Source organism: Rousettus aegyptiacus, unplaced genomic scaffold (genome assembly GCF_014176215.1).
Source record: "Rousettus aegyptiacus isolate mRouAeg1 unplaced genomic scaffold, mRouAeg1.p scaffold_m13_p_1, whole genome shotgun sequence".
In the NCBI taxonomy this organism is placed as follows: Eukaryota; Metazoa; Chordata; class Mammalia; order Chiroptera; family Pteropodidae; genus Rousettus; species Rousettus aegyptiacus.
In genome coordinates, this window is record NW_023416284.1 from 126,501,376 (window position 1) to 126,527,441 (window position 26,066).

General features: G+C 32.6%; 1 protein-coding gene across 7 annotated transcripts in view; it reads left to right on the plus strand.

Annotated features, from left to right (window-relative positions):
• DOP1A (DOP1 leucine zipper like protein A) overlaps positions 1 to 26,066 on the plus strand; it is an 85,731-nt gene that overhangs the window by 12,209 nt on the left and 47,456 nt on the right. For 6 of the 7 annotated variants that reach the window (XM_016118633.2, XM_036219750.1, XM_016118638.2 and 3 more), the window contains exons 2-11: positions 2,260 to 2,450; positions 4,987 to 5,168; positions 11,254 to 11,424; positions 13,333 to 13,522; positions 16,661 to 16,759; positions 21,069 to 21,168; positions 21,924 to 22,033; positions 22,943 to 23,051; positions 23,816 to 23,936; positions 25,600 to 25,719. In XM_016118633.2, the coding sequence (XP_015974119.2) occupies positions 2,313 to 2,450; positions 4,987 to 5,168; positions 11,254 to 11,424; positions 13,333 to 13,522; positions 16,661 to 16,759; positions 21,069 to 21,168; positions 21,924 to 22,033; positions 22,943 to 23,051; positions 23,816 to 23,936; positions 25,600 to 25,719 (1,340 nt within the window). In that variant the 5' untranslated portion in view covers positions 2,260 to 2,312. The remainder of the gene's footprint in view (positions 1 to 2,259; positions 2,451 to 4,986; positions 5,169 to 11,253; positions 11,425 to 13,332; positions 13,523 to 16,660; positions 16,760 to 21,068; positions 21,169 to 21,923; positions 22,034 to 22,942; positions 23,052 to 23,815; positions 23,937 to 25,599; positions 25,720 to 26,066) is intronic. The other variant, XM_036219744.1, reaches the window with a different exon arrangement.

Below are 26,066 nucleotides of genomic sequence, written 5' to 3' on the forward strand. Positions count from 1 at the left end.
GTTATAAAACCCACAAACTTAGCTGATTTTTGTTGTACCTTTTGATAACCTTTTTATAAAGTTAGGTTTTTGGTACAAAATAAGAAAAGTGTGTCTGAAAGATATGTTAGTTAAGGTAATATTGCTTCACAGTTATACTATTACTCTAACTATGCATAAATAACCCCCACTCTTATTGATAGAAATTATTACTAAATTCCTTTTTGAGTTAATCTCTACATAAATATTGTACATCTTACCATGTGCTTACTAATAGCAGGACGTGTTATATTTTATTCTAGAAATATTGCTAGGAAAAAAGTGCCTGATAGTAAAATGTATACACATGCTTTACTCTATCTAGTACTAGTCCATTCTTAGGTTTACTGATTAGAATTCAGTTATTTCATAATATTTTTATACACTTTCAGAAAACCCAGTCAGGTTGATTTTTTTTCCCCTGTTTAATTTGGTTTTGCAGTTCTGTCTTCTCTGATTTCTCAGAAGCAAACTTAAATATATTTCAGCTTGTTTTAAGGTTCATTCTTCCTTCCACATATGTCATATGTTAATATTTAACTATTTTTGAAAGTTTCTGACGTCGTTTTAGTATGTCAGTATTTTGTATCTGCAACACATATTGCTGTGTGTTTGTATTTCTGTTTATGGTTAAATCTAGTTTTTAAAAATTTTTGAAACCACAATTGATGATAAAACAGCTTGCATAGTTTTTAATTTATTCCCAATCTTAATTGCTATACTTAAACCACTGCGTATGAATCCAGTTTGAGCCTCAGTGTTGTAAGTTATGTGCTATGAAACATACAGATAGATATAAAACATAGTTCCTGCTCAAAGACTTCTACCCTAGTAGAGGAATTGTATATCCAATTCTTCTATAAAACAAAATCAATTTTGAAATGAAAGGTTTAGATTATTTTTGATATACTTCTGTCTTCACATTTTATAATGTAAAAAGGTAAAATTTAAGTAAGAAAATCGTCCATCAGACCATCTGAATTTTAAAGTTTTGTCTAAATGGTTATTAAAAGAGTAAACCTAACTTCAGAATACCTAGGTAAAGATACTTTGGCTGGCTTGCTTATCCCAAAACCATTTGTTGAAAAGACTGTTTTTACCACCCACCCCCAATTTAATTGTTAGCATTCCCTGAAGCCCATTCTTAGACCTTACTTCAGTTCCATGAACCCAGTTCTAGGGAAAAGTGCAGAGTTAGTTAAAACTCAGGATACCAAAAAAGGAGAGAGGCCACATTGGTTTTTAGGTTGAGCCTCTATTAAATCCTGTTACTACTTTATGTCAGTTATCTATTGATGTATAACAAATTACCTCCCAACTCTGGCTTAAAACAGCACACTTTCTGTTGGTCATGAATTTACGGGACTTAGCTATGTATTTCTGCTCAGGATCTCTCAGACAGTTACAGTCAAGATGTTAGTTGGTGCCATGGTCAAATCAAGACTCTCCAGGGGATGGCAGAGCTGCTTCTAAGCTGGCTTACTCTCATAACTATTGGCAGAAAGCCTCAGTTCCTTACCACAGAGACCTCTCCATAGGGCTCCTTGAAATGTCCTCATGACATGGTGGCTGGCTTTCCCTAGAGCCGTGATGTAAAGGAGCGAGTAAGACAGAAGTTGGAGTGCTTTTATGACCCAGTCTTAGCCATTATACTTTGTCATTTCTGTCTTACTATTTTCCATAAAATTGGGTCACAAAGTCCAGCCCAAGGAGCTGGAGGATTAGGTACCATTTTTTGAAACTAAAACCAAAGAATATGTGCACATGTTTTAAACCATGACATATACTTCTCAGTTTTATTAAAATTAAGAAGGTATAATTTCAGAGCCGATGTTCCTTCATAGTATATGATAATTTATTAATAAATAAGATGATCTCTAAATCATTCATTTCCTGTTTTTTTTTTTTTTTTGCATGTTCTTGTATTTAGGGTCCAAACAATGTTGAGATGTATATGTATCAGCAAATATGGCAGGGAAATAATGATTTCGAAGTTGAAGTACCAAAATATTTCCTACTCTTTTATAACCCTAAATTCTCAGAGCCGTTTTTCCATTTCCTAAGAAGGAACACAGAGTAGTTACCTTTGAATACTTCCATGACCCTGCATACTAGCTGACAGAGTGTTAACCATTTCTCACTCAAGAAACATTTTAAAGTTAGTCATTAACTCTGTAGCAAGAGCATCTGAACCCATTTTAATACTTTGTAATTTTGGTTTCTCTTGCAAAACTCTTGTAGGTAATGATTTTACATGATTTTGGAACTGGTCTCTAGTGGGACGCTGGGGGAGGATGAATACAGAAGAGCTGGAGTTATTGAGTGACTCCAAATACAGAAACTATGTAGCCGCAATTGACAAAGCACTAAAGAATTTTGAATACTCCAGTGAATGGGCAGATCTGATATCGGCACTTGGAAAACTTAATAAGGTATGTCATTCTTATCCATTTCACAAAAAGTAGTAAAAATAAGAAATCTGTCTATATTGGATTTCTCTAAATCTTGAAGTAAAAAATTTGAAAATATAACCGAACCTCAGAATTTCTTTTACTGCTATTTTACTTTATGAATTGCATGTCTATGTAGTCTGGCATATTTTTAAAGCCAAAACAATAATGCTTGAAAATTGTAGTTGTTGTTATTACCTTTAAAAAACACAAGACTAAGAAGCAAATATGGGAACTGTGAGGGCTAATACGTTTTTGTGATTGAGCATCAGATATGGTTCTGGAATTCCTAACGACAAAATGAAAACCTGCATAGGGGAAGCAATAACTGACAAGTCCTTTTCAAATGGTATGTAGCAGTAAAGAAACATTTTATACCAGACAAGCCTTAGTTATACTCATGACAGTACTTTTTACAAAAGTGACAAGCAGTTACTTAGAGCTTGGCCTTGAATGATCTTTCTTGACAGGTCTAGTTTTTATCAACTATAATCATGGTGGCATCATTGATCGACTCATAGTGTCAAATTTTGACCCTGGTTTTTTTCCCTAACATAAATCAGATTTTTCTCACATCCATTATTTTATTTTTTGGAAGTATTTTGGGTTTTAAAAAATAGTTGTTATTGAATAAGAATGCTTCTAAATACTAAATGGGGGAGCAGATAGAAAAAGAGAGCTGTTCCGGTAATTATTTTAATATCAAACAGCTTAACATTCAATTATTAGGAAAGAAATTTGTCTTAAAATATTTACCAAGGACAGTAGCTCTCAACCTGATATTATACTTACCCTGCTATCTTAAAAAGAAAAACTTTCATTTTCAATATGCCAAGGATTTATCTTAAAATTAGATGCACCAATTTCAATTTGACGTGTTGACCTCTAACATTTATCATTTGAGGTGTGAAAAATTCTCAAATTTTTTACATCTCTAAGAAATTGCATTCAAAAGTATGAGTTTGCTTAAAGGTAGTTGGATTCTTGTTCTAAAGAGTCTCTTTCTGAAGACTTACTAGGAACTATGTTTAAAAGCAATTCAAAATTGTGGAAATTCATTTGATTAATTATGTACATAATTAGCTTTTTATAGTTAATATTCATAAAAACAGATTTTACTGTATCGAGATAACACAAGGTAGGAAATTCAAGTCATTGGTGAAACTTTCTTAAAATCACAGTGAAACAAGGTAAGGATTATATATATATTTATTTGTTGAAGATAGTCTAAATTTGTTTTAGTATAAAATTTTATTGTTTACTACATATACTAAATTTTAACCTCATTTATGTAAGTTTTCCAACTTAGAAATACTTTTAGAAAATGATGTTACATTTTGCTTTTTTAAAATTTGATAATAAAATTTGTTGAAGCATTCTTCATTATACATCATTAAATTTTCTTCTACAGAGGTGCTTCTGGTAATAATTATAATTTAAAATAATATATCAACTCTGCTTCTGTGTCCAAAATTTGAATAAATATTTCAGAGAAGGAAGGTAGCTAGTTTTAAAAAAAGAAAATGTTTTTTTAAAACTATATTCTTATTGATGTATCGTACTTAGTTTGCTTTTCATTTATAGATCTAATTTTATTTACATTCATTCATTACACTCAGTTTAAAACTGAACTAAATACTTACAGTAGGAAGAACATCGAAAATGTTATATCTAAGTGTACCTCAGAGCCTCCACTTTTTTAATGAACTTTTTTTATAATCTAGTGCTGACTCTTCTGCTATATTGCTTTTGGGAGGTCACGCTATGTATTTTAACCTCAGTCTTTTTTGGTGTACTCCGAAATTCAGTTCTAGTATATTATTCTGTACTCATTTAGTGTTCATTTTATATTCTGTCAGTCCTTTACCATACTACTTTGAAGAACTTCATTTATAAGTTCTTTTTTGTTAAATAACTAATCTCTTTTGGTGATTTGTAAAATAGGATCTTCTTCTATAAATTCCACCCTGACAATTATTGCTAAAGAAATGTTATGATTGAATAAATAAAATGTGTTTGGTCCATTTGAGAAATTTAGTAAAAACAAATGGGCAATCATAGTCTCATGTAGATTCTTGTAAGCATTAGAATTACTTTCTATAATATGATTCACTAAAAGAGTGGTTGTCCCTATATATGTTGAGGTCTGGTTTTCTTTATATATTTCAAACAATGTATCAAAAATAAATTGAAAACCGATTAACATTAAAGTTTTACAAAAATGTTTAATGGTGCCTCTCTTCTGAATAAATTTGTTTTGGAGAATATTTTTCATAAAAATTTTCTATTAACATGTAATGGATTTTTTAAAACAAATTCAATATTTTTTACAATCCTCAATTTTAATTTCAGATCTATACCTTGAGATGTTACTGACAAAACTAGCAGTTCTTTGGTCTCTGCTCTAATGTTTTTAAAGTATAAATAAGTTCTGTAAGGATTTCAGATAATACTATGTTAGAAAGTGAAAATAATATGAAATATTTTTTCTCTACTGTATTAAAATGGTTTCTTCAAGGTTTTACAAAATAATGCAAAGTACCAAGTGGTACCCAAAAAGCTGACCATAGGCAAACGTCTTGCTCAGTGTCTACATCCAGCATTACCAGGCGGAGTCCATCGGAAGGCACTTGAAACATATGAAATTATCTTCAAAATCATTGGACCTAAGCGACTTGCCAAAGATCTTTTTTTATATAGGTAAGAATAATTTTATTATTTTTTTATATATAAATAAAAGTATTTTTACCTATTTTATGCTGTTTTGCAGTAAAGGCTAAAATATTAAAAACTTGATGGAAGTTTTCAGATAGCTATCTTAAGTATTTTGATAAGTGATTCATAAAAATTTAGATTATTCCTTAATGTAAAGTTTTTTTCCTTAGATGTCGTTTATGATGTTTTCATTCAAAATTTTTGAGACTACAGTACTTTCTACATTTTTAATTTTGGGAACTGCCCTGAGACATAATAAGATATCTTGATTTCTCAGTAGCTTTCAACATTGTTGATCATTCTCTACTTGAAATATTATTTTCTCTTGGCTTCTGTGATACCACATTATCTAATGTAGTTACTTGATTGCTTTACTGACTTTCCCCCACCTTTTCCCGAACTGTACATGTGGAGTTTCTTAGGGTTTGCTTAGTCCTGTACCTTATGTTTTCACTTTCCTTAGGCAGATTTATCCATGCCCGTGATTTATCTTTTATATGTTGACTCCCAACTTGATATCACCAGTGTTGGCTTCTACTTTAAATTCCTGGCTTACTTGCCATCTCTGTGTGGATCTTTAAAGATAATTGAAGCTCAACCCCTTCCAAACTAAACTCATCCTCTTCTCCTGTAAACCTGGCCTTCTGCAATGCACTAAAGCTCAATAATGTCACTACTGTTAATCCATTTACACAAGCCTGAAATCTGACAGCTACACTTGATATCTTGCTTTGCTTGCCCATATTCTTCTTCCTCCCATGTACATTCTGTCACTAAGACTTCTGTCTCACAGTGGTTAAGAGCAGAGGCAGTGGAATCAAATGGTTTGTTTTTACCACTAATTGTGTGATCTTGGACCATTTTCTCACCTCTATTCTGATCTGCAAAATGGGAATGAGATGACCAATTTCATGGGTTATGAATAAAATGAAAAGAGTTGATATATGTAAAGTGCTTAGAGCAATATGCAGCATATAGTAAGTGTTCAATAAATGTTAGCTATTGTTATGATTGGGTGTTTTGGGGATTCTTTTTCTTTTTATTGTTCTTATTGGGTATTTTCATCCAAATCACTGATTCAATCCTCTGCTGCAACTCTGTTGATTCTCTGTACTGTATTCTTCATTTCATTTATTGTGTTCTTCATTTCTGACTGGTTCTTTTATGTTTCCTCTCTCTTTGTTGAAGTTCTCATGGAGACCATTGAGCATCCTTATAACTACCGTTTTGAACTTGAATCTGGTAGACTGCTTGTCCCCATTTTGTTTAGTTCTTTTTCTGAAACTCTGTTCTTTCATTTGGGACATGTTTCTTCATTTTAGCCACCTCCCTGTGTTTCTATGTATTAGGTAGAGCAGCTACATCTCTCTCTCTTGGTAGAGTAGCATTATGTGGTAGGTGTCCTTTGGGGCCTAGTGGTACAGTCTACTGGTCACCTGAGTCAGTGCTCCAGGTATGTTCCTCATATGGATTGTATGTGCCCTCTTGTTATAGTTGTGCTTTGTTTGCTGTTGGCACATCAGTGGGAGGGATTGACCCTCAGGCTGATTGACCATGAGGACTAACTGTGACTACTGTGGAGGCGCTGTTGTACAGGGGCTGACCCTACATAGCAGGATTTGTTTTAGTGGGACTCTGGTGCCTCCTGAGTCCACCCTTTCTGAAAGTGATTGGGTGGTACTCTGGTGTTATCTGAGCTGGCCACTTTGGAGGGCCTCTGATGTAGGCCAAGGTCAGTTGCTGTCCGTGCCCTGCCCAGGCCACTTGGCGTGAGCTACAAAGTGATCTGCAGATGGTTGCTACTTGTGTTGGGCTTGGAGGTGACTGGGAGAGGCCAACCTGCCAAGTGAGGCCAGATGCCACTAGTGTTGGGCTTGGAGCTGCTTAACAAGAGGTATGGTGCATGCTGAGCCCAGATGCTGCTTGTTTGGGGTTTGTGAACCTTTAAGAACTTGTAGGAAAGTCCACAGCATGAGCTGAGATAGGCCATTTGTATAGAAAAGCCGCTGGAAGCAGCTTGGGTAGGCCAAGAAGTTGAGTAGGGCAGGTTCTCAGGGAATCACCAGGACAGGGTGAACAGTGTTAGCTAATTAGGTTGATGGAGATTCAGATATGGCACCTGCCTGTGCATGCAGGTTGAATGGGGAGAGGGCTCAACAAAGGAATGATGGCTTCTGCCAGCACTTTTGTTTGAGAGAAAGCTGCCTCTCCAGCCCTCATCCTGAAGTCAGATAATTCAGTTCTCATATGTCCTTGGCGCCTCTCAATCTACTGCCCCAGTGCTGGAGCTCAAAACGAGTGAGTCCATCAGTGAGTAAGTTCATGCACAGGCCCTTTAAAAGGAATGCCTGAGACTCCAAGCCTTTCATCTCACTTAGCCACAATCTTCACTGGTTTTTGCAGCCAGAAGTTATGGGACCTCTCTTCCCAGCACTGGAACCTTGGGCTGGGGAGCCTTGTATGGAGCTGGGTCCTCTCACTCCTTGGGAGGGACCTCCAAAGCCTCTCGTGGTTTAAACACCACACCCATGGGTGCAGGACCAACCCCCTTCCTCATCTCCATCCTTCCTACCAGTCTTGAGTGATTTCTTCTGTATATCCTTAATTATAGGATTTTCGTTCAGCTAGACTTCAGGTGGTTCACAATGATAATTGTTCTTTCGCTGTAATTTTGATGTGGTAATGGGAGGACGTGAGCATAGCCTTTTCCTACTCCATCATCTTGACTAGAAGCTAAATCTTACAGTTTTTTGATGGAGCCTTTAGAATTTTCTTTATATAAAACCATGTCATCTGAAAATAGTGAAAATTCGCTTATTCCTTTCCAGCTTAGATGCCTTTTATCTCTTTCTTACTTGATTGCTCTGGCTAGGAGTGCTGTTTTCAGTATTGTATTGAATAGTGGGCTGTGTTGAATAGGAGTGGTGTGAGTGGGCACCTTTGTTTTGTTCCTTAGAGAAAAAGCTTTCAACTTTTCATCACTGAGTGTGTTAGCTGCAGGCTTGTCATATAGAGTTTTTATTATGTTGAAATATGTTCCGCTGTACCCAATTTGAGAGTTTATCATGAATAGATATCGAGTTTTCTCAAATACTGTTCTGTATCTATTAATATGATGTATTTATAGAATTGCATATGTTGAACAATTATTGAATTTTATAAGTTGAACAATCCTTGCATTCCAGGGATGAATCCCACTTGGTACTTGGCGTATAATCCACAGTATATGATATTGGCCTGTAATTTTCTTTTCTTGTAGCATCCTTATCTGGCTTTGATATCAAGGTAATGCTGGCTTCTAAAATGAGTTTGGGATGTTCCCTCTTCAGTTTTTGAGAAGAGTTTTAGAAGGATTGACATTAATCTTTAAATGCTTGGTAAAATTCACTAGTGAAATTATCTGATCCTAGGCACTTTCCCTCATTGTAAGGTTTTTAATTATTGATTCAATCTCCATACTCATTATTGCTTGTTCAGATTTTATGTTCCTTCAGGATTCAATCTTGGTTGATTTTATGTTTCTAGGAATTCTATCTATATTATTCATTTTTTTTGCATATGATTATTCATAGCAGTCTCTTATGACCTTTGTAGTTCTGTGATATCAGTTGTAATGTCTCTTCTTTCATTTTAATTTGGTTTCCTTTTTTCTTGGTCTAGCTCAGAGTTTGTCAATTTTGTTTATTTTTTATAAAGAAGGAACTCTCAGTTTGACTAATCTTTTCTATTGTTTTCTTGTTTTCTATTTCATTTATTTCTGCTCTAATCTTTATTATTTCCTTTCCTCTGTCAATTTTGGACTTAGCTTTTTAAATCTAGTTTCTAGGGGTATAACATTAGGTTTTTTATTTGAGGTCTTTCTTTTTCTTGACATACATGTTTAACACTATAAACTTCTCTCTTAGAACTGCCTGTGCTGCACCCGTAAGTTTTGCTATGTTATATTTCCATTTTCATTTGTCTTTAGTATTTTTTATTTCTTCTTTGATCCGTTGGTGTTTGGGAATGTGTTGTTTAATTTCTGTGTATTTGTGAATGTTCCAGTTTTCCTTCTGTTAATGATTTGTGGTTTTGTACTGTTGTAGTTAGAAAAGATATTTGATATAATTTTTATCTTCTTGAATTTTTTGAGACTTGTTTTGTGGCTAGCATATGATCTATTCTACAAAGTGTTCCATGTGCATTTGAGAGGAATGTGTATTCTGCTGCTGTTGAATGGAATATTCTGTAAATGTGTGTTAGGTTCATTTGGTCTATAGTGTTAAAATCCACTGTTTCCATATTCAATGTGATCTTCAGTAGTCATGGCCCACATATTCTCCCTATAATCACATGTAAAGTGAGACCTGAGTGGACCTCTCAGGAAGCGTTCCGCAATCCTGGGGATGCTGGATGTCTACGTGGGGCTTTCTTTTTCCCATTAGAGAATTTGTAGGCCAAGCAAGGCCCACTTGGTGTGGTATCATGCCAACCTGAGGGAGAGCAATACAGTTAAAGCGTAACCATTCCTCTTACCCTTCTAACATGGTCTTTCTTAGTCTTTGTGGTTTAGAGATGATTTACCATCCTCACCCCATGTTCTGGGATTTTCACAGTGGTATCTTGTCTATGGATAGTTGGTAGTTGGTCATCTTGTGATAGGGACCGAAGTTGGAAGCAACTAATGTCACCATCTTGATCACTCAATTTTCTATCTCTCTTTTTTAACCACTTAATTTTTTATTGATGCTATAATTTTATACAATAAAATTAACAGATCATAAGTGTTCCATTGGATAAGTTTTGAAAAATGTAGTCAATTATATAACTACCACTCAAAACAGGATATAAGACATTTTTTTATCAACAGAAATTTTCCTCCTACCCTTTTCTGATCAAAACCTCTACTTCTCCAACTATCTATCTCTCCCTGCCTGCCTTCCTGTCTTTTCTTCCTCTCTGTTTCTATATCTGTATATCTATATCTATGTATATTTTTTTATCCTCTACTCTTTGGCTTGCCTTTAACTCTAAATAGTGTTTTTGAAGAACCAAAATTTCTTTATGCTGTCTTTTGAAGAAAGTTTTAATTTTAATGAAGTCCAATTTATCAAATTGCTTCCCTCCACGTCTACCTCTCTCCTTCTCCCTCCCCCCTATAATCACTAGTCTACTGTCAGTGAGTCTGTTTGTCATGTTTGTTGTTTTTGATTTATATCTCACATATAAGTGATTTCATGTGGTTTTCAACTTTTTCTGTCTAGCTTTTTTTGCTTAGCATGATTATCTTAAGATTCATCCATTTCGTCACAAATGGCAGTATTTCATCTCTTATAGCTGAATAATATTCCCTTGTATATATGTACCACATCTTTATCCAATCATCTATTATAGGACACTGGTTGCTTACATGTCGTGGCCACTGTGAATAATGCTGCTACAAACATTAGCGTGCATATATCTTTTCAGATAAATGTTTTTAAGTCTGGAGTAAATACTCAGGAGAGAGATTGCTAGATCAATTCTTAGTTGTTTGAGGAACCTCCATACTGTTTTCCATAGTGGCTATAGCAATTTGCAGTCCCACCAGCAGTGTATGAGGGTTCCTTTTTCTCTGCATCCTCTCTAGCACTTGTTATTACTTGTCCTGCTGATAATAGCTATTCTAACAGGTGTAAATGGTATCTCATTGTGGTTTTGATTTGCATTTCCCTAAGAGCTAGTGATGTTGAGCAGCCTTTCATATGTTTGTTGGCCATTTTTATGTGTTCTTGGGAAAAGTGGTCTGTTCAGGTCCTCTGCTTATTTTTTAATTAGATTGTTTGTTGTTTTCTGTTAGTCTTTTTTTTTTGAGGGGTAGTCATTTTGTTTCTTGTTTAAGGAATCTTTACCTGGTGTATTGTTGCTAAAATTCAGAAGTACAATGTTTTTCCTATACTGACATGTATCCAAAAACTTGGCCAAATTTACCTATTCTTTTAATAGTTTTTAGAATCTTGGAATTACAACATATAAGAGCATGTTATTTGCAATTGGTTTTTTGGTGTATAGTCTTCACATTATTATTATTATTTTTTTTTTTCCGAAACAGTTCTGGATTATTTCCTCTTCTTGCAAATGCTGCCATGTCTGTGAAACCAACATTGCTAAGTTTGTATGAGATATATTACCTGCCTTTGGGTAAAACACTGAAACCTGGTCTACAAGGATTGCTAACTGGTATTCTTCCTGGCTTAGAAGAAGGATCAGAGTACTATGAGAGGTACGATGGTGCTGTTATTGGTGCAGCTAAGTAATCGAAGTCATAGATATGTCAGTAGGAATGTCTTAACAGCACAAAAATTAATTATTCTAGATACTCCAGTATGTCGCCCGAAGCTTTTTATAGTAAAAAAAGCTGTTGTAGTATACTTAGTCCCTGTATCACACTGAGAATATAGCTACGCGATCATAGTCCAAACTTGGGAGATAAATGGACTGGGTTCAAATCCTGACTTGACAGATACTCTGTGAGCTTATGAAAACTTTTACATTTCTGAACTTTTTTCAGTTTCCTCACCTGTAAAATTAATCATAGTACCTATTTCATTGTGTTTATAATAATGAAATCACTTAGTCCAGTGCCTAGCATATATATGTCACTCAAAAAATTGTGACAAATTTAAAATAATAATATAAGACATTTAGATTATTTTTCAAATGGGAAATTGGGCCATTGCCAACATTTTTTAAATTGTTAAAGGTGGAAAATAGCCTAGCTCCAAGTGCAGTGCTATTTCAATAACTGTTGATATGATATTGTTGATACTTTAACTTTTCAAAGATAATGGTTTGATCTGTTTTGGACCCTGTTATTATTTTTTTGGAAGTTAATTATAGACAATGCATTATGTATCTTTATTGTCTCATTACTGATATTCTTACCAAAAAGGAACTTATAAGTTGAGATGGCAAAAATAGAATAGACTTATTTAAATTTCAGTAATTTATTCTAGTGCATTGAGGAACTACTCCATTTATTGTATCCATCTGCTCCCATAATAGTAAGACTCTACTCCTGAAAATATTGGATTACCCTTGTTTAGCTACTGTGAAAAAAAATTTTCTTAAAACTTATCATTTTCTTTTATTAACTTTTTTTTTTACATATTTGCTTACAGTTTTGGAAACATAATGTGATATTATTTCATTTACTTTATAAATCAGTTTTGTTTTAAATTGTTAATCTCCTAAGGGAAACGTAGAATCACCACCACTTTATATATAATTCTACTAGTTACAATTAAAAATTTAACATAGAAATGAATAATGATTTTTATGAATGTGGTATCCCTATGGTGGGTTTATCTTGTTGGGTATCTTACTCTATCTGGCTCCTATAACAAAGTAACACACTGGGTAAGCAACAGAAATTTATTTCTCATGTTTCTGGAGACTTCTCCGTGTGTCTTTAATGGAAGGGGCTACTCAGCTCTGTGTAGTTTCTTTCATAAGAATAGTAATATCATTTGAGAAGGCCCTCAGTTCTTAAGCATCTCCTGAAGGCTCCATCCCCTAATACCATCACCTTTGGGGGTGTTTAACATATGAATTTTGAGGGGACATACACATTCAGACTATAGTATTATATCTTGCCAGTTATTCCACACAAGTTCTATAAAAAGATTTGTAAACATGTTCTGATCATGCATAGACAAATTGAATCCAGAAGAGATTGCAGTGTTAGTATTAAATTACACAGCAAATAAAAAGTAAAACCCATCATCAGATTCTCTTTATTCTGACTGTACTGTACTATAATATTATCAATTTTTGTGTGTTAAGTTGTTTATCCTATGTTTAAAAGAAACCAAAAGTGATTAAAATTTGAATGTAACCCTTTATAAAACAGTAATAATTTTGTCATATGTGTAATTTATCAAAGCTGTTGTGAATTAGTGTGGTTTCAAAAAGAAGGAAACATTTAAAAATGTCCTTTAAGATTTTATAGAAAATTAACAGAAAATACATTCTAAGATTACTACTAACTAAAATGTACATGGCTTTTAACAACTCACTGAATAACTATAGCATGGATGCTTTAATACATTCTGGAAGAGAATAATGATTTATTTTCAACAATGTGAAACTTAATGTTTCCTTTCTTAAACCACTTTATTTTGTACCTCAGAACAAACACATTGTTGGAAAAGGTTGCTGCTGCAGTGGACCAGTCAGCATTCTACAGTGCCCTCTGGGGGAGTCTTCTTACCAGTCCTGCTGTGCGTTTACCTGGAATCACATATGTCCTTGCCCATTTGAACAAGAAACTTTCCATGGAAGACCAACTTTATATAATTGGTAGTGATATTGAACTAATGGTAGGTCTATAAGTGGTTGTTCATATAACAAATAACTTATTTAGAGCTGGGCACACTATTCTAAACAGATATTAAGACTAATGCCACAAACAAAGTTCTATTTTCATGGAGCTTACATTTTTCACCAAGGAAACTTAAAGGCCAAAATAATCAGTAACTATTTTTTTTAAAAGCTTCAAATTTTTTTCATGGAAAATAAATTGTATTATCTTTATTTTCTGTTATTTAAGCAAATAAATGGCTTTTATTACCATCTTGCTAACTGATCAGACTGCTGTTAACATAGCCACATTCATTATATTTATAATTCCAAAATGGACCTTCTCTTTGATCCTAGCTTTCTTTTAGGAAAGACAGAGTTTAGACAAACTGTTAGCCATATTCTGTGTGGGATTTGTGTAAGAAGATTTAACATATGAATTTGGTTATATTTGTTAAAGTATTATACACTGAATTTAGACAGATGCACAATTGTGCAACCAATGCAACAATCAAGATATAGAACATTTACATCACCCCAAAGGTTCTTTTGTGCCCCTTTGTAGTCACTTCGCTTCCTCCAACCTTCCAGACCCTTGCAAACACTGGTCTGTTTTCTGTTTCCATAGTTGTGCTTGTTCCAGAATGTAGTACAAATGGAATCATACAGTATTAGTTATTAATTCTGGTTTCCTTCACTTTGTATAGTAGATTTGAGATTCATCCATGTTTTTGTGTGTATCTATAGTTTGTTCCTTTATCTTGCTGTGTAGTGTTGTATGAATGCACCATAGTTTGTTTACTCATTCACTGATTAATGGATGATTAAGTTGTCTTCAGTTTAGGGCAATTATGAAAAAAGCTACTATAAACATTTGCATAGAGTTCTTTGTGTAGACATATGTTTTTATTTCTTGGGAAAATACTTAGGAATGGAATTTCTGATTCATATGGTAAGTGTGTTTTTAACATTTTTTTAAATTATGGTTTTATTGACATATAATTCATGTTCCATAAAATTTGCTGTTTTAAATTCTGCAGTTTAGTGGTTTTTAGTATAGTCACAAAGTTGTGCAACTATTATCACTATCACATTGCAAAACATTTTCTTCACCCCAAAGAGCAATCCCATACACATTAATTACATTTTCCCTTCATTGTTGCCCTTGGGAACCACTAATCTATTTTCTATTTTTATAAATTTGCCTTTTCTGGACATTTCATATAAATGGAATTTGCAATATATAATCTTTTATGAATGGCTTCTTTTGGTTACCATAATTTTTTTAAGATTCATCCATATCGAAGTATGTGTTAGTACCATACTCCTTTTTATGGCTAAATAATATTCCATTGTGTGGATATACCTTACCATATTTTGTTTATCTGTTCATCAGTTGTTTGTCTTTTGGGCTGCTTATACTTTTTGGCTGTAACGAAAAATGCTCTATGAATATTCATGTATAAGTTTTTGATAGACATATGTTTTCATTTGCATATATTCCTAGTCATATTGCTAGATTGTATGGTACTCTATGTTTAACTTTTTGAAGAATTGGCAAACTGTTTTCCAAAGTGACTGTACCAGTTTACATATACACCAACAGTATATATGGGTTCCCATTTTTCCACATCTTTGTCAATACTTATTCTTGTCTGTCTTTTTAATTATTATAGCTATCCTAGTAGATATGAAGTATTATCTCATTGTGGTTTTTATTTGCATTTCCCTAATGACTAATAATGTTGCGCATATGTTATTGTGGTTATTGACCATTTTTATATCTTCTTTGGAGAAATGTCTATTCAAACTCTTTGCCCACTATTTAAATTGGGTTCTTTTGTTGTTGTTGAGTTGTAGTTTTTTATATATTTTGGATATTAAACCTTAATATGTATATGATTTGAAAATATTTTTCCTCATTCCGTGAATTGTCTTCTTTCTTGATTGTGTCTTTTGGAGCACAAAAGCTCTAATTTTGATCAAGTCCAATTTATTTGTTTTCTCTTTTGCCATTGTGCTTTTAGTGTTAAGATAATATCTTAGAAATTGTGTCTAATCCAAGGTCACAAAGATTTACATCATTTTTTTCTTATGTATATTTAAGTTTATATGAAACTGCCAAATTGTTTTCCAAAATGGCTGTGCCATTTTTATGCAGATCTTTAAATGTATTGTTTATTATGTTTTTTTTAATGACTTAATGAAAGTTTTAAACAAGTCACTTTTTAAATTTCTTTAGATGGCACACATCTTAATTGGAAAACCGTTTGCAATACATCACAGTAAAAGGACTAGTCTAAGTGCTACTATAAATAAAAAATAAGTCAAAAATGGATTTGAACAGATAATTAACCAAGAGGAAATAAAAACAATTCAAACATTTGCAATGGTGATAAACATTATTTATAACAAAAGAAATAAAAATTTAAAGTACATCAAGATGCCAGCTTTCATATATCAGATTGGCAGAGTTAAAAATGCATGGGTAAACATGGAGAAACAGAATTTGTCATACATAGTGGTGGGAACATAAATATAACCTTAATAGAAAGCATTATACTATTTTAATTGCAACTGCATATACTCTAAGACCTATCAAGTCTACTTTGAGAGATTTATCTTACAGATGTATTTGTACATTATATAGGTATATTGCAGCATTGTTTATAATAGTAAATGTTTATAAACAGTATAAATGTCCATCATGAGGAGCCTAGTTAAATTAGGATTTATCTATGAAATAAAGTACTTCTGTGACCATAAAAAAATAATGAAGCTCTTTATATAGTTATAAGGAAAGATCTCCAAAATATATTTTTTTAAATAAAGAAGATAGAGTTTGGAATATATGTATATGTGTTTTTATTTACTTATGTTTACAGAAAATATTCACTAGTAATATTTGTTTCTTGCAAAAATGAAGTTGGGTGGCTGGGAGACAGATGGGAAAGAACATTTTTATTGTATACTCTTTTGTGCACCTTAATTTTTAAATCATCATCATATATTTACCTATTCAAAATAATGTAAATACATTTAATTATTGATCAGATGCTCAGAGGTATATTTTTATTGCAGAAAATGAATTGTTACTTTTTTTGGTAAATATTTCCCAATGTAATAGATAGTAGATATTAAAGGTTTTCTTATTTCAGGTAGAAGCAGTAAGTACTTCGGTGCAAGACTCAAGTGTACTTGTACAGAGGAGCACACTGGACCTCATACTCTTCTGTTTTCCATTCCACATGAGTCAGGTAAAATATAAGAGCTGTTAATATAAGGCATTCTTTGGAAAATCATAAATCATAAATTCATGATGTGTAATTATTTTTTTATTTAATTGGATTTTTTTTTGTTTTATAAACCAGTACATAGAAAATAAATAGCTTTTTAAGGAGTGGGACTTTTGAAAATTATGGAGAAAAAAGATTTATTGGTTGGCATAAGAATGCGGAAATTGAATAAATTATTTCATACCTTTAAAAAAATATTCCGTAAAAAGCAAGAGGTACTCATTGCTAATGAGCCAAGACTCTGAAATCCAAGCCTACTCAGCTGTCACCTCTGCTGATGGTTATTTTTTCTTGGTTTGAGGATTATGACTGACCCTAGCAGAGTTGGCTGAATTAGAAAGTCAAATATTTAGTCATTGTGACATCCTGTAGTACTTTTATTACAAAAGAGAATAACTTAAATCATAAATGAAGCATTTCATGCCTGAAACTTAATTTAATCAGTGTCCTTATTTTTAAAGAACTCATTTAAATTCTTTTGAGTTCTAAACCTTAATGAGGAGTGATTTAGAACATCTGTATGTAAGCATTCAGAATGTGGAACTACATGCCTAACAAAAGTAATGAGAGAATTTCTAACTGGGGAAAATAAGTTTATTTCTTAAAAGTCATTAGCAGAAAAGACTATTATTTGGAGTTTTGGTAAGAACTGTGGTTAGTAGACATAGCCAGTGAAGAAATTTCATTATGATTGGCCGTGTTTTGTTTTTTTTTTTTATAATTCTGTTTTTAAATCAAAGTATTAATGATTGAAGAATTTTATACTTCATTGCCTATACTGTCTCTAATTGGGACATAAACCACCCCAGGTATCTATTTGGAGACTTTCCATTCTTAAACCTGGGACCTTTATTCTGGCTATTCACAGAACACTCACAGTCTAAACTTAATAGAATAGGGTTGGGTAAACAACTCACAAGGGAAGAATAATTTTTATGTTTGTAAAGGTTTGTAAAAGAAAAAGAATATGTCAAAGAAATGAATGAGTCTCAAAAAGCCTAAAATATTTATTATATAGCCCTTTACTGAAAAAATTTATTGAACTTTACTCTTAAATTTTCTTATTTATTTCCTTGCAAACATTCAACATTATTAGTCCTTCAGTATACTGATGGGTGACTCACCAGGATCTAAGAAATTAAATCATCGTAGACTTAAATTGGGAAGAACTTTATTTGTAATCTCACTAGACCAGTATTTTTCCTTTTTTTTTCAGCCTGAGCTTTCTTCAGTATTTTCTTACTATACCACCTCTTTATCCCTACAAACCAAGATTTTTCTCAAGCCTTACCTTCTATAATTTGTATTACGAAAACAATAGCTATGTTGAATGTGTTTTTTTAAAGTACATACCCTACCTACCCGGACCCAATTCTAACACTTTTTTTTCTTTACGATACCATGTTATTAGATTACCTGAGAATAAGGATCATGATAAAGTCATGTTTGTTCCCCATTTTCCCTCTTTCTGTGTCTTGAATATAATAGACACTTAGAAATGTTCATTGCAGTTATGACTTGAGAGCCTTAATTAACTTAGGAGCTCCAGCAATTCACTAATTAATTGTTAGACTTTATTTCATAGAAAGTTGACCTACTCCCTGGTACTAATGCTTTTAGTTGAGATCATTATACATTTTTTTTCCATGTTAAAAATATATAATAATGTTAGTAATAGTCAAGAAGTAGCTTCTTACTTTCTTAAGAGTAGTAAGATTGGAAGGCTGTACTTTTAAGATTTTGTGACAGTATTTATAATCTATATATCGGATGTTGAATAGATCAACAATTCTCAAATGTTTTGATTTCAGACCCCATTACACTCTTTAAAAATATTGAGAATTCTAAAAAATCCTTTGCTTATGTTGCTTAGATTTATCTGTAAAATATTGGAAATTAAAACTGACAAATTTTAAAGTATTTACTAATCATTTGGGAGTAACAATTATCACAGTAGTATAAACACTTTATTAAAATAACTATTTTCCAATATATTAAAAAAATTAGTGAGTAGAATAACATTGCTTTATATTTTTGCAAATCTCTCTAATGTCTGGCCTGGTAGTAGAAAGCAGAATGCTCGTATTTGCTTCATCCCATTGTGATTTTTTTCTTTTGATTGAAGTATATGAAGAAAAGCTGATCTCACACTGATGTATAAGTTGGAAAAGGACTATTTCAGTAGTCTTTTCTGTTAAAATAACACATTTTTCTTTGATACTAAACCAAAACTTGACAAGCTGTAGTTTGAAAAAATTAGTTTCAATATGAAATCTAAAACCATACCAATGAACTTTTCATGTTCTGTCTCATTAAAATCTACTGGCCTGTCTTGCACTTTGAATGGGTCTATTACACATACATTTGTTTTTAACATCATGATCGGTTATTTGTAAAATGTTAGTTTACTGAATTGTGCAGGTCTTCCATATGTTAACACATTTCATCATACAGTAACAAACTCACATTTATTACTGTCATCACTGATCCCATCAGTAAAGTTTTTTAGGTATCGGGAAGCTTTCAAGCTAATTCACTTCAGTTCAACACAGTGCAATTTCAAGCCAAATACAAATTTTCCAAAATTCTAATTTTCTCTTGAAAGCTTAAGTTTTATTTGTAACAATGCATATTGCTTTTCTTGAAGTGACAGGCTCACTTTATTTATTCTTGATAAAATGTCTGCCAAGTGTCCAACCCTGAATAATCATAGTTGTGTCAGTCGTTTTTTGAGGTAAAAGTGGTATTCTGTGGAAAAAGCTGGTAGGTTAGGTCACAATTCAGTCAACACAAGTGCTTTTCCTTGAGACATGTATCATACTTCAGTATCCATCAGTAGTGCTTTATGTGTGCTTCCCATTCCATAACACAGAATGTTAGACATACTAAATGGTCAGTATTTAATAAAATACATTTTCATTGTTCCATTAACAACATTCTTAGATGAAACTGGCGTTTTCGTCCCTTTATTGGTTTTCGATTTTATTGCAAGTACATAACAGTTTAGAAATACAATTACTACAAGTACATCCGATACCTCTGCTGTACTGCTTCATTTCTTTGTAAAATGCCAGCACTATCACATGATCAGAGCAAATGTCAACACAGAACAGGCAAATAACATCTCGATATTGCTACAAATATATTTTTTACCTGTGGGCCTCCTAAAAAGGTCTTAGATATCCCCAGGATCCCAGGAACCACACTTTGAGAATTGCTTAGATTAATAGAAGACCATCTGTATTTAGATGAGTGACTGTAATTTGTCAGCTGTTGATAATCTGTGCTATGTAACATCTCAGTTATTCCTCTAAGCTTCTTTTAAAACAAATAAGCTGGGCGAATCCCTTTTCCAATACTGTCAAGAAATATGGTGCGGTAAAAAGTTCATTAGTCTATGATTAACTAGAGGTCAGTTCTCTATCCAGCTGGAGCATTAACCAGGCATTTGAATTTAATACTTAGGCCCTGTAAAGCTCTGGTCTTTTATTCTAGAGTGGTTATTAGACTAGTTGATTTCCACACTACTTTCTAATGCTCAGACTCCAAGATTCTGTTCTAAAGTGATTAGTAATATTTTTTTAAATTAACAGCAATTTAATGAGCTGTCTTTCTTTTATCTTTCTTTTAACTTTACCTCTTTTACCTAATAAAACCAGGTCTCTATTAATAAATCATTTTTTAGGTATCTATTTAAGGTTATTAGGAAATAGGTGAATTATTTCTCTTTAAAAGATCTGGAATAAAATGAAAAAAGAGATTAAGATTTCTTAAATCTGAGTGATAGGTATAAAAGTATTTATTTCCTTTTTTTATATGTTTGAAACACTACAATAAAATCTTTTTTAAAGAACAAGCAATGAAATACTTAGAATTGATGGAGATAGTGAACTTCTAAAGAGTTTATAGTCAGTTGACAGTACTATGAATGTGAAAGACTAAAGGCATATGTTTCTTGTACTCGTCCCACGGTGCTCTATTTTCTATTTTGTGTCAGATTTTGAATAGGATAAAGAACTTTAAACTGGAGGTTAAAATAATTCAGTTATAATTTTAACTAAACAGTTGTGTTACCTGACTTTTCTTATTGTTTCCTAATCTATAAAAGGAAAATAATAATTCCTGGGTTTGAAAGATCAAATGAAATGATGTATGAGAGTATATGATAAACCCTAAAGTTATGAATGTATTGTAAGGTTTTTTTTTTTTTCTCAGAAAAAAATATGTTTTTGTACATGATTAAATACAACTGCATTCTTAACTTGTTCAGGCCACTCGACCAGATATGATCAGGATCTTGTCAGCAGCCCTTCATGTGGTACTCAGGAGGGATATGTCCCTGAACCGAAGACTTTATGCATGGCTTCTTGGTAGGTATTTGATATGTGTGGTTTTACCTGGGAGAAGATGGAAGGAAATTTGCCATACATAAGTATTATCAAGTTCTGTGTGTGTCCCAAATGAAGAAACTAAAAATTTGCTTAAGTAGACAATATAAAATATAAACAATATTAATCGTATATTGTATGAAGAAATTTCAGAAGCTTCTTAGTTGAAGAGGCTATTTTAATCCATAGGTCATGTTCCCTTTGACAAGACTTTTTGCCCTTATAAATTGAGGTTGTTATACAATAAGTATTTAGACAAAGAAGGATAAATTAATAATAAAAATAATGACATAATTCCTAAAGCTTTGAAGTCATCAGAGGAATCAGGACTAAAACTACAGTCCCACACATAGTACCAGTTCCCCAATCAGGCAGTAAAGCATTGTGTGCACTTTGTTCTTCCATACTTTTTGTGATATTTGGCCTGTCTTCACAACTCCTTACCACCTCGAATGAGAGGACATGGTATCATTTAATTTGGATTTGCTAATCTTCAGTTATTTCACTATTCATAAGAGTTAGGGGGGGCGGGGCAGGAAAAGTCTGGAAGAATACTATGATACATATTGAATTGGTTTCCCTTTATTTAACTATCTAAAATAATCTCTCTTGCTGACATTGATTGGGCTACTAATTGGTAAGTGTTCGGTGCTATTTTTGAGATATTTGCAGTTTCAGTGTTTAGTGAACAGTAGTTTTGAGAATTTTAATTTATTTTGCAACTTATTTCCATGGAGGTTTTGATAACAACGGTGCTATCATAGGACCCAGAAGCACAAGACACAGTAATCCTGAAGAACATGCCGCTTACTATTTCACTACCTTTTCAAAAGAATTGTTGGTCCAGGTAATGAATGTTTTCATTTATTTTTTGATTACTGCCTGACTACTAGAGTTAACTCAGTGAGTATAAGGCAAGATCCTGCCTTAATTGAATTAATTCACAGTTGAAGGGGTAGAGACAAGAGTCACAGACTTCCTAAGAATGACTATAAAAAGCAAATGACTACATTAAAATGAATAACCATAAGCTAGACTCACTTCTGTGTAAGTCCAAAGAGTTTTATTTAGTTTGTTTTCATGACTTTATTAAAATATAGTTACAGCTTCTCACCTGTCTGCTGAATGAAAATTGGAGCTTTTCAAAAAATGGGCCAAGACCTTTGTTATTTCCTCTGAAGCCCCTGGGAAATTTGGGTTGCAACAAAGAATCTAAATGTTTGGTAAAAGTACTGTTGTAATGGAAATGTTAAAATGATTCATAGTCTTATTTCATATTATTCAATTATATTTAGTCAGGATATCTCAAAATAAACTAAAATAATACCTGGTATCTGAAGCATTTTAAAATAAATGAGGCTATAAGAATATAGTGGGTTTAGAGTCACCAGAGGGAAAATAATTGCATACTAGCAGATACAGCCATGTGATGTAGCATTATTTGGGGCGTGTTGATGATTTTAGATGTATTTTTATCTTTTAGGCAAACAATAAAGTAACTCATAATTTATTTTTCTAGATCTTTAACTTTCTACTTTTTTCTAGAGAAAAAAATGTAAGCACTTTTTTCTCTTAAGATAAATGAATATAACATTTTTCCTCTAGCAGAGGGAAAAAGCTAACTTTAGTGAAAAAATTTTAGAAAAGCAATAGGGGATGTAAATCTCCATTACTTGTTTTTTAAAATATTTTTCTTTAGATAAAAATATTTGAATCTGTTTACTTAAATGACTAGTGTACTTTTTCTTTTTTAAAGGCAATGGTGGGCATCTTACAAGTGAATGGATTTGGAGAAGAAAGCACCTTAATGCAGGATCTAAAACCTTTTCGTATTTTAATCAGTTTACTGGACAAACCCGAGCTAGGTAATATGTACTGTCCTAGAGCAAAGAGTCACATGTGGTTGTTTTGTATTTTTTGATAATAAAAATAAGGCAAAGTTATTTTTAGAAAAATTGCTATGTTTTGAGGTGGCCTTTATACATTCTCAATAATTTCTTACCTAACATTCACTCTAGAATGTTAAGAAGATACAGATGTCTTTCCAACCGGTATGTTATCATGTATCTACTGTGCACTATGAAGTGAAGAAGTTATTTTGAAGATGTCATCTAAGCTCTTAATCCTGATTAAGTTATTGAAATTGAACCATTTATAATGTGTCATGACTATCTTATAGTTCAGAAAATTCAAGGACTTAATTAACAATATAGTAATATTAGTATTATTTACTGAATACTTATTATATCCTGAGAACTGTGCCACCCATCTTCCAAATAGTTTTCCTAATCCTTACAACAGTCCTGTAAATTTGGTGTTATCTTCATTCCAGATGAGGAGCTAAAGCTCAATGAAGTTAAATAACTTGTCCAAGGTAATAGAGCGACCGACTGGCAAAACCATTTTCCCTGATTCTATAATTTCTATTATATTAATCTATAATTAAATAAACATTTGTTCAGTTATGTACTATTTTACTGTTAGCTTCTCAAAATGTGAAGTTTAGCTTCTGCAGAAAAACTATTTTTTAAAAAATACTTGTTTTAAAGCATCCTTTAATTGGGCCAATTTTCAGTTAATCATGATTTCCAATGCTAATTATTGTCGTTAATGTGTATATTAATTTTAGGACCTGTAATTCTAGAAGATGTCCTAATTGAAGTGTTTAGAACATTGTATTCTCAATGCAAAGCAGAACTGGATCTTCAGATGGAACCACCCTTCAGCAAGGATCATGCCCAGTTAAGCAGGTGGATTACCAAAATATTAAGTATGACCTAAAGATGTCCTCATTTATTAATATTCATAAAGTGGACACTGTGAAGTTTTTGTTTCACACGAGTACATTTGATTTAATGTACTCATGTATTTTGGTAATATGAACTCTCATAATTTAATTGCATTAAGCTTTCAAACAGGCATTTACTACAGGACTGCTTTGTAGTTGAACTACTGCATTCTGGGGTTGATTTTCAATCTCACCAGTTCAGATAACTGAATTTTAGCAGTTAGCGTGAAAATATAGATTCCAGGGAACTTAGTCACAGTTAACCAGACTCACAAGAGATTAACTGCCACGTGTTAGTTAACGGTGGGAGTTATACCTTACTCGCTAACTAGGCCTGGTCTTTTGCATGAGGTAGTGGCTCTTGGAGACTTCTTAACACATTCAGAAGACCAAATCATAGATCAGAAAAAGACTTAAACACAGAGACAAGTAAAATAAAAGGTACCAGGTGTTCTTGAAAGAATTTTTTTTCAAGTTATGGTTATTTCTTCTTTCAGGTATATATCTATAAATATGTATATTTTTTAATGCTCTGATAAGTGATAAAATATTAGCATAGCTTATTCTCCAATTCAGTGATTGATGATACATGTTGACAAACTCTTACTTTTTCATATCTTCTCTACTTCAGCCTACCACTTTTCCAGTCTCATATATTCTTATATGACAAAGTGTCCAAGACTACGATTTCTGTTACATGATCTTCATTTCATGAGTGTCTCCTTGGTGAGACTTTGGAGATAAATTGGGCTTTCCTAAAACATGCTTTTCTATATTAAAATATTTTGAGGCAGTTTTTGATTTCTGATAAATACAATACCCTGTGATTTTTGTTTGAGAAGTTAAAATTGACTAACCTGGTACTCTATTTCATTTTGTACTCTGCCTGATAATTTATATTGCCCGTAGACTATTTAGCCTTTTGTCCTGCAACTTGCTAGATATATTGACAGTGCTTCATTATATATGAAAACAGTTGTTTTCCTTGTAAGGTGGGTTTGTGGGAGATGGTAGGTTGAATGGATAAATAATAGGCTAAAAGATTTCCACTTGAAATAACAGTTATTTTTCCTCATGGGACTTCAATAATAATGGCTACATACAGTATCTGTTCTTTTTGCTATTGTTTTTCAAGCTAAGACTAATAATTAGATTGAAACTCACCAACCTAAACTTAACCTATTTAAGCAAATCCTGAACAGCACAGGAAAGCAGACAAAATTATTTCAGAATCAAGGCTGTCAAAACCAAATCAGTACTTATTTTATATGTGCCAAAGGACACAAAATAAGTTAATGTCAAATTAACAGGCTTTTAAATTAGTTCAGAAATAACTTCCTATTCTTTTGTTGGAAGCACAGCTGTTTTTTTCTTATGCGAGGCTAATTTTTGATCTTATACATTTGAGTTATGAAAACTCAAATTTGGAAAAATACACAAAGTAATATGAGAGTGGCAGTACATAAAAATCTGTTCTAATTTTCTCACTAGCAAGTTTTCTATCAATTGTAAAGGGATAAGTATTGTCCTAACAATATTGCACTTAAATTTGTATTTGAAAAAATAATGTCAATGTTTTTGTTAATGTTATTTTTGTTAATAGTGTTTTTCTTTTCCTTTTTTAGTAAATTAAGGGAAAATAAGAAAACAGCAGAGCTGATTAAAACTGCCAATCTCCTTTTTAATTCCTTTGAGCCTTATTATATGTGGGATTATGTTGCACGTTGGTTTGAAGAATGTTGTAGGTATGTTAAACTGTTTCGTTCATTTTAATTAAATAGCATTCAAAGCCAACCTTTGTTTTTTTAAATTCTTGAGTCTAATGATAAGAATGTTCATTTATACATTCTACTACTACTACTGACTATTATCTAACAACCATGATCTAGCTCTACTCTGTCACTCTAGAATATAGAATTATTGATCACATAATCTTAGAATTGAAAAGGAGTTTAGAGATGAGTAATTCAGTCACCAGCAGAGAAAATAGCAAATTTGTGCTACTGTCTCAGCACACATTCCCAAAATGATTCCCACTTTTAATAACAAAAAAATTTCTTGGTGTCACACTTGTGTTTTTAAAGCAGTAGAA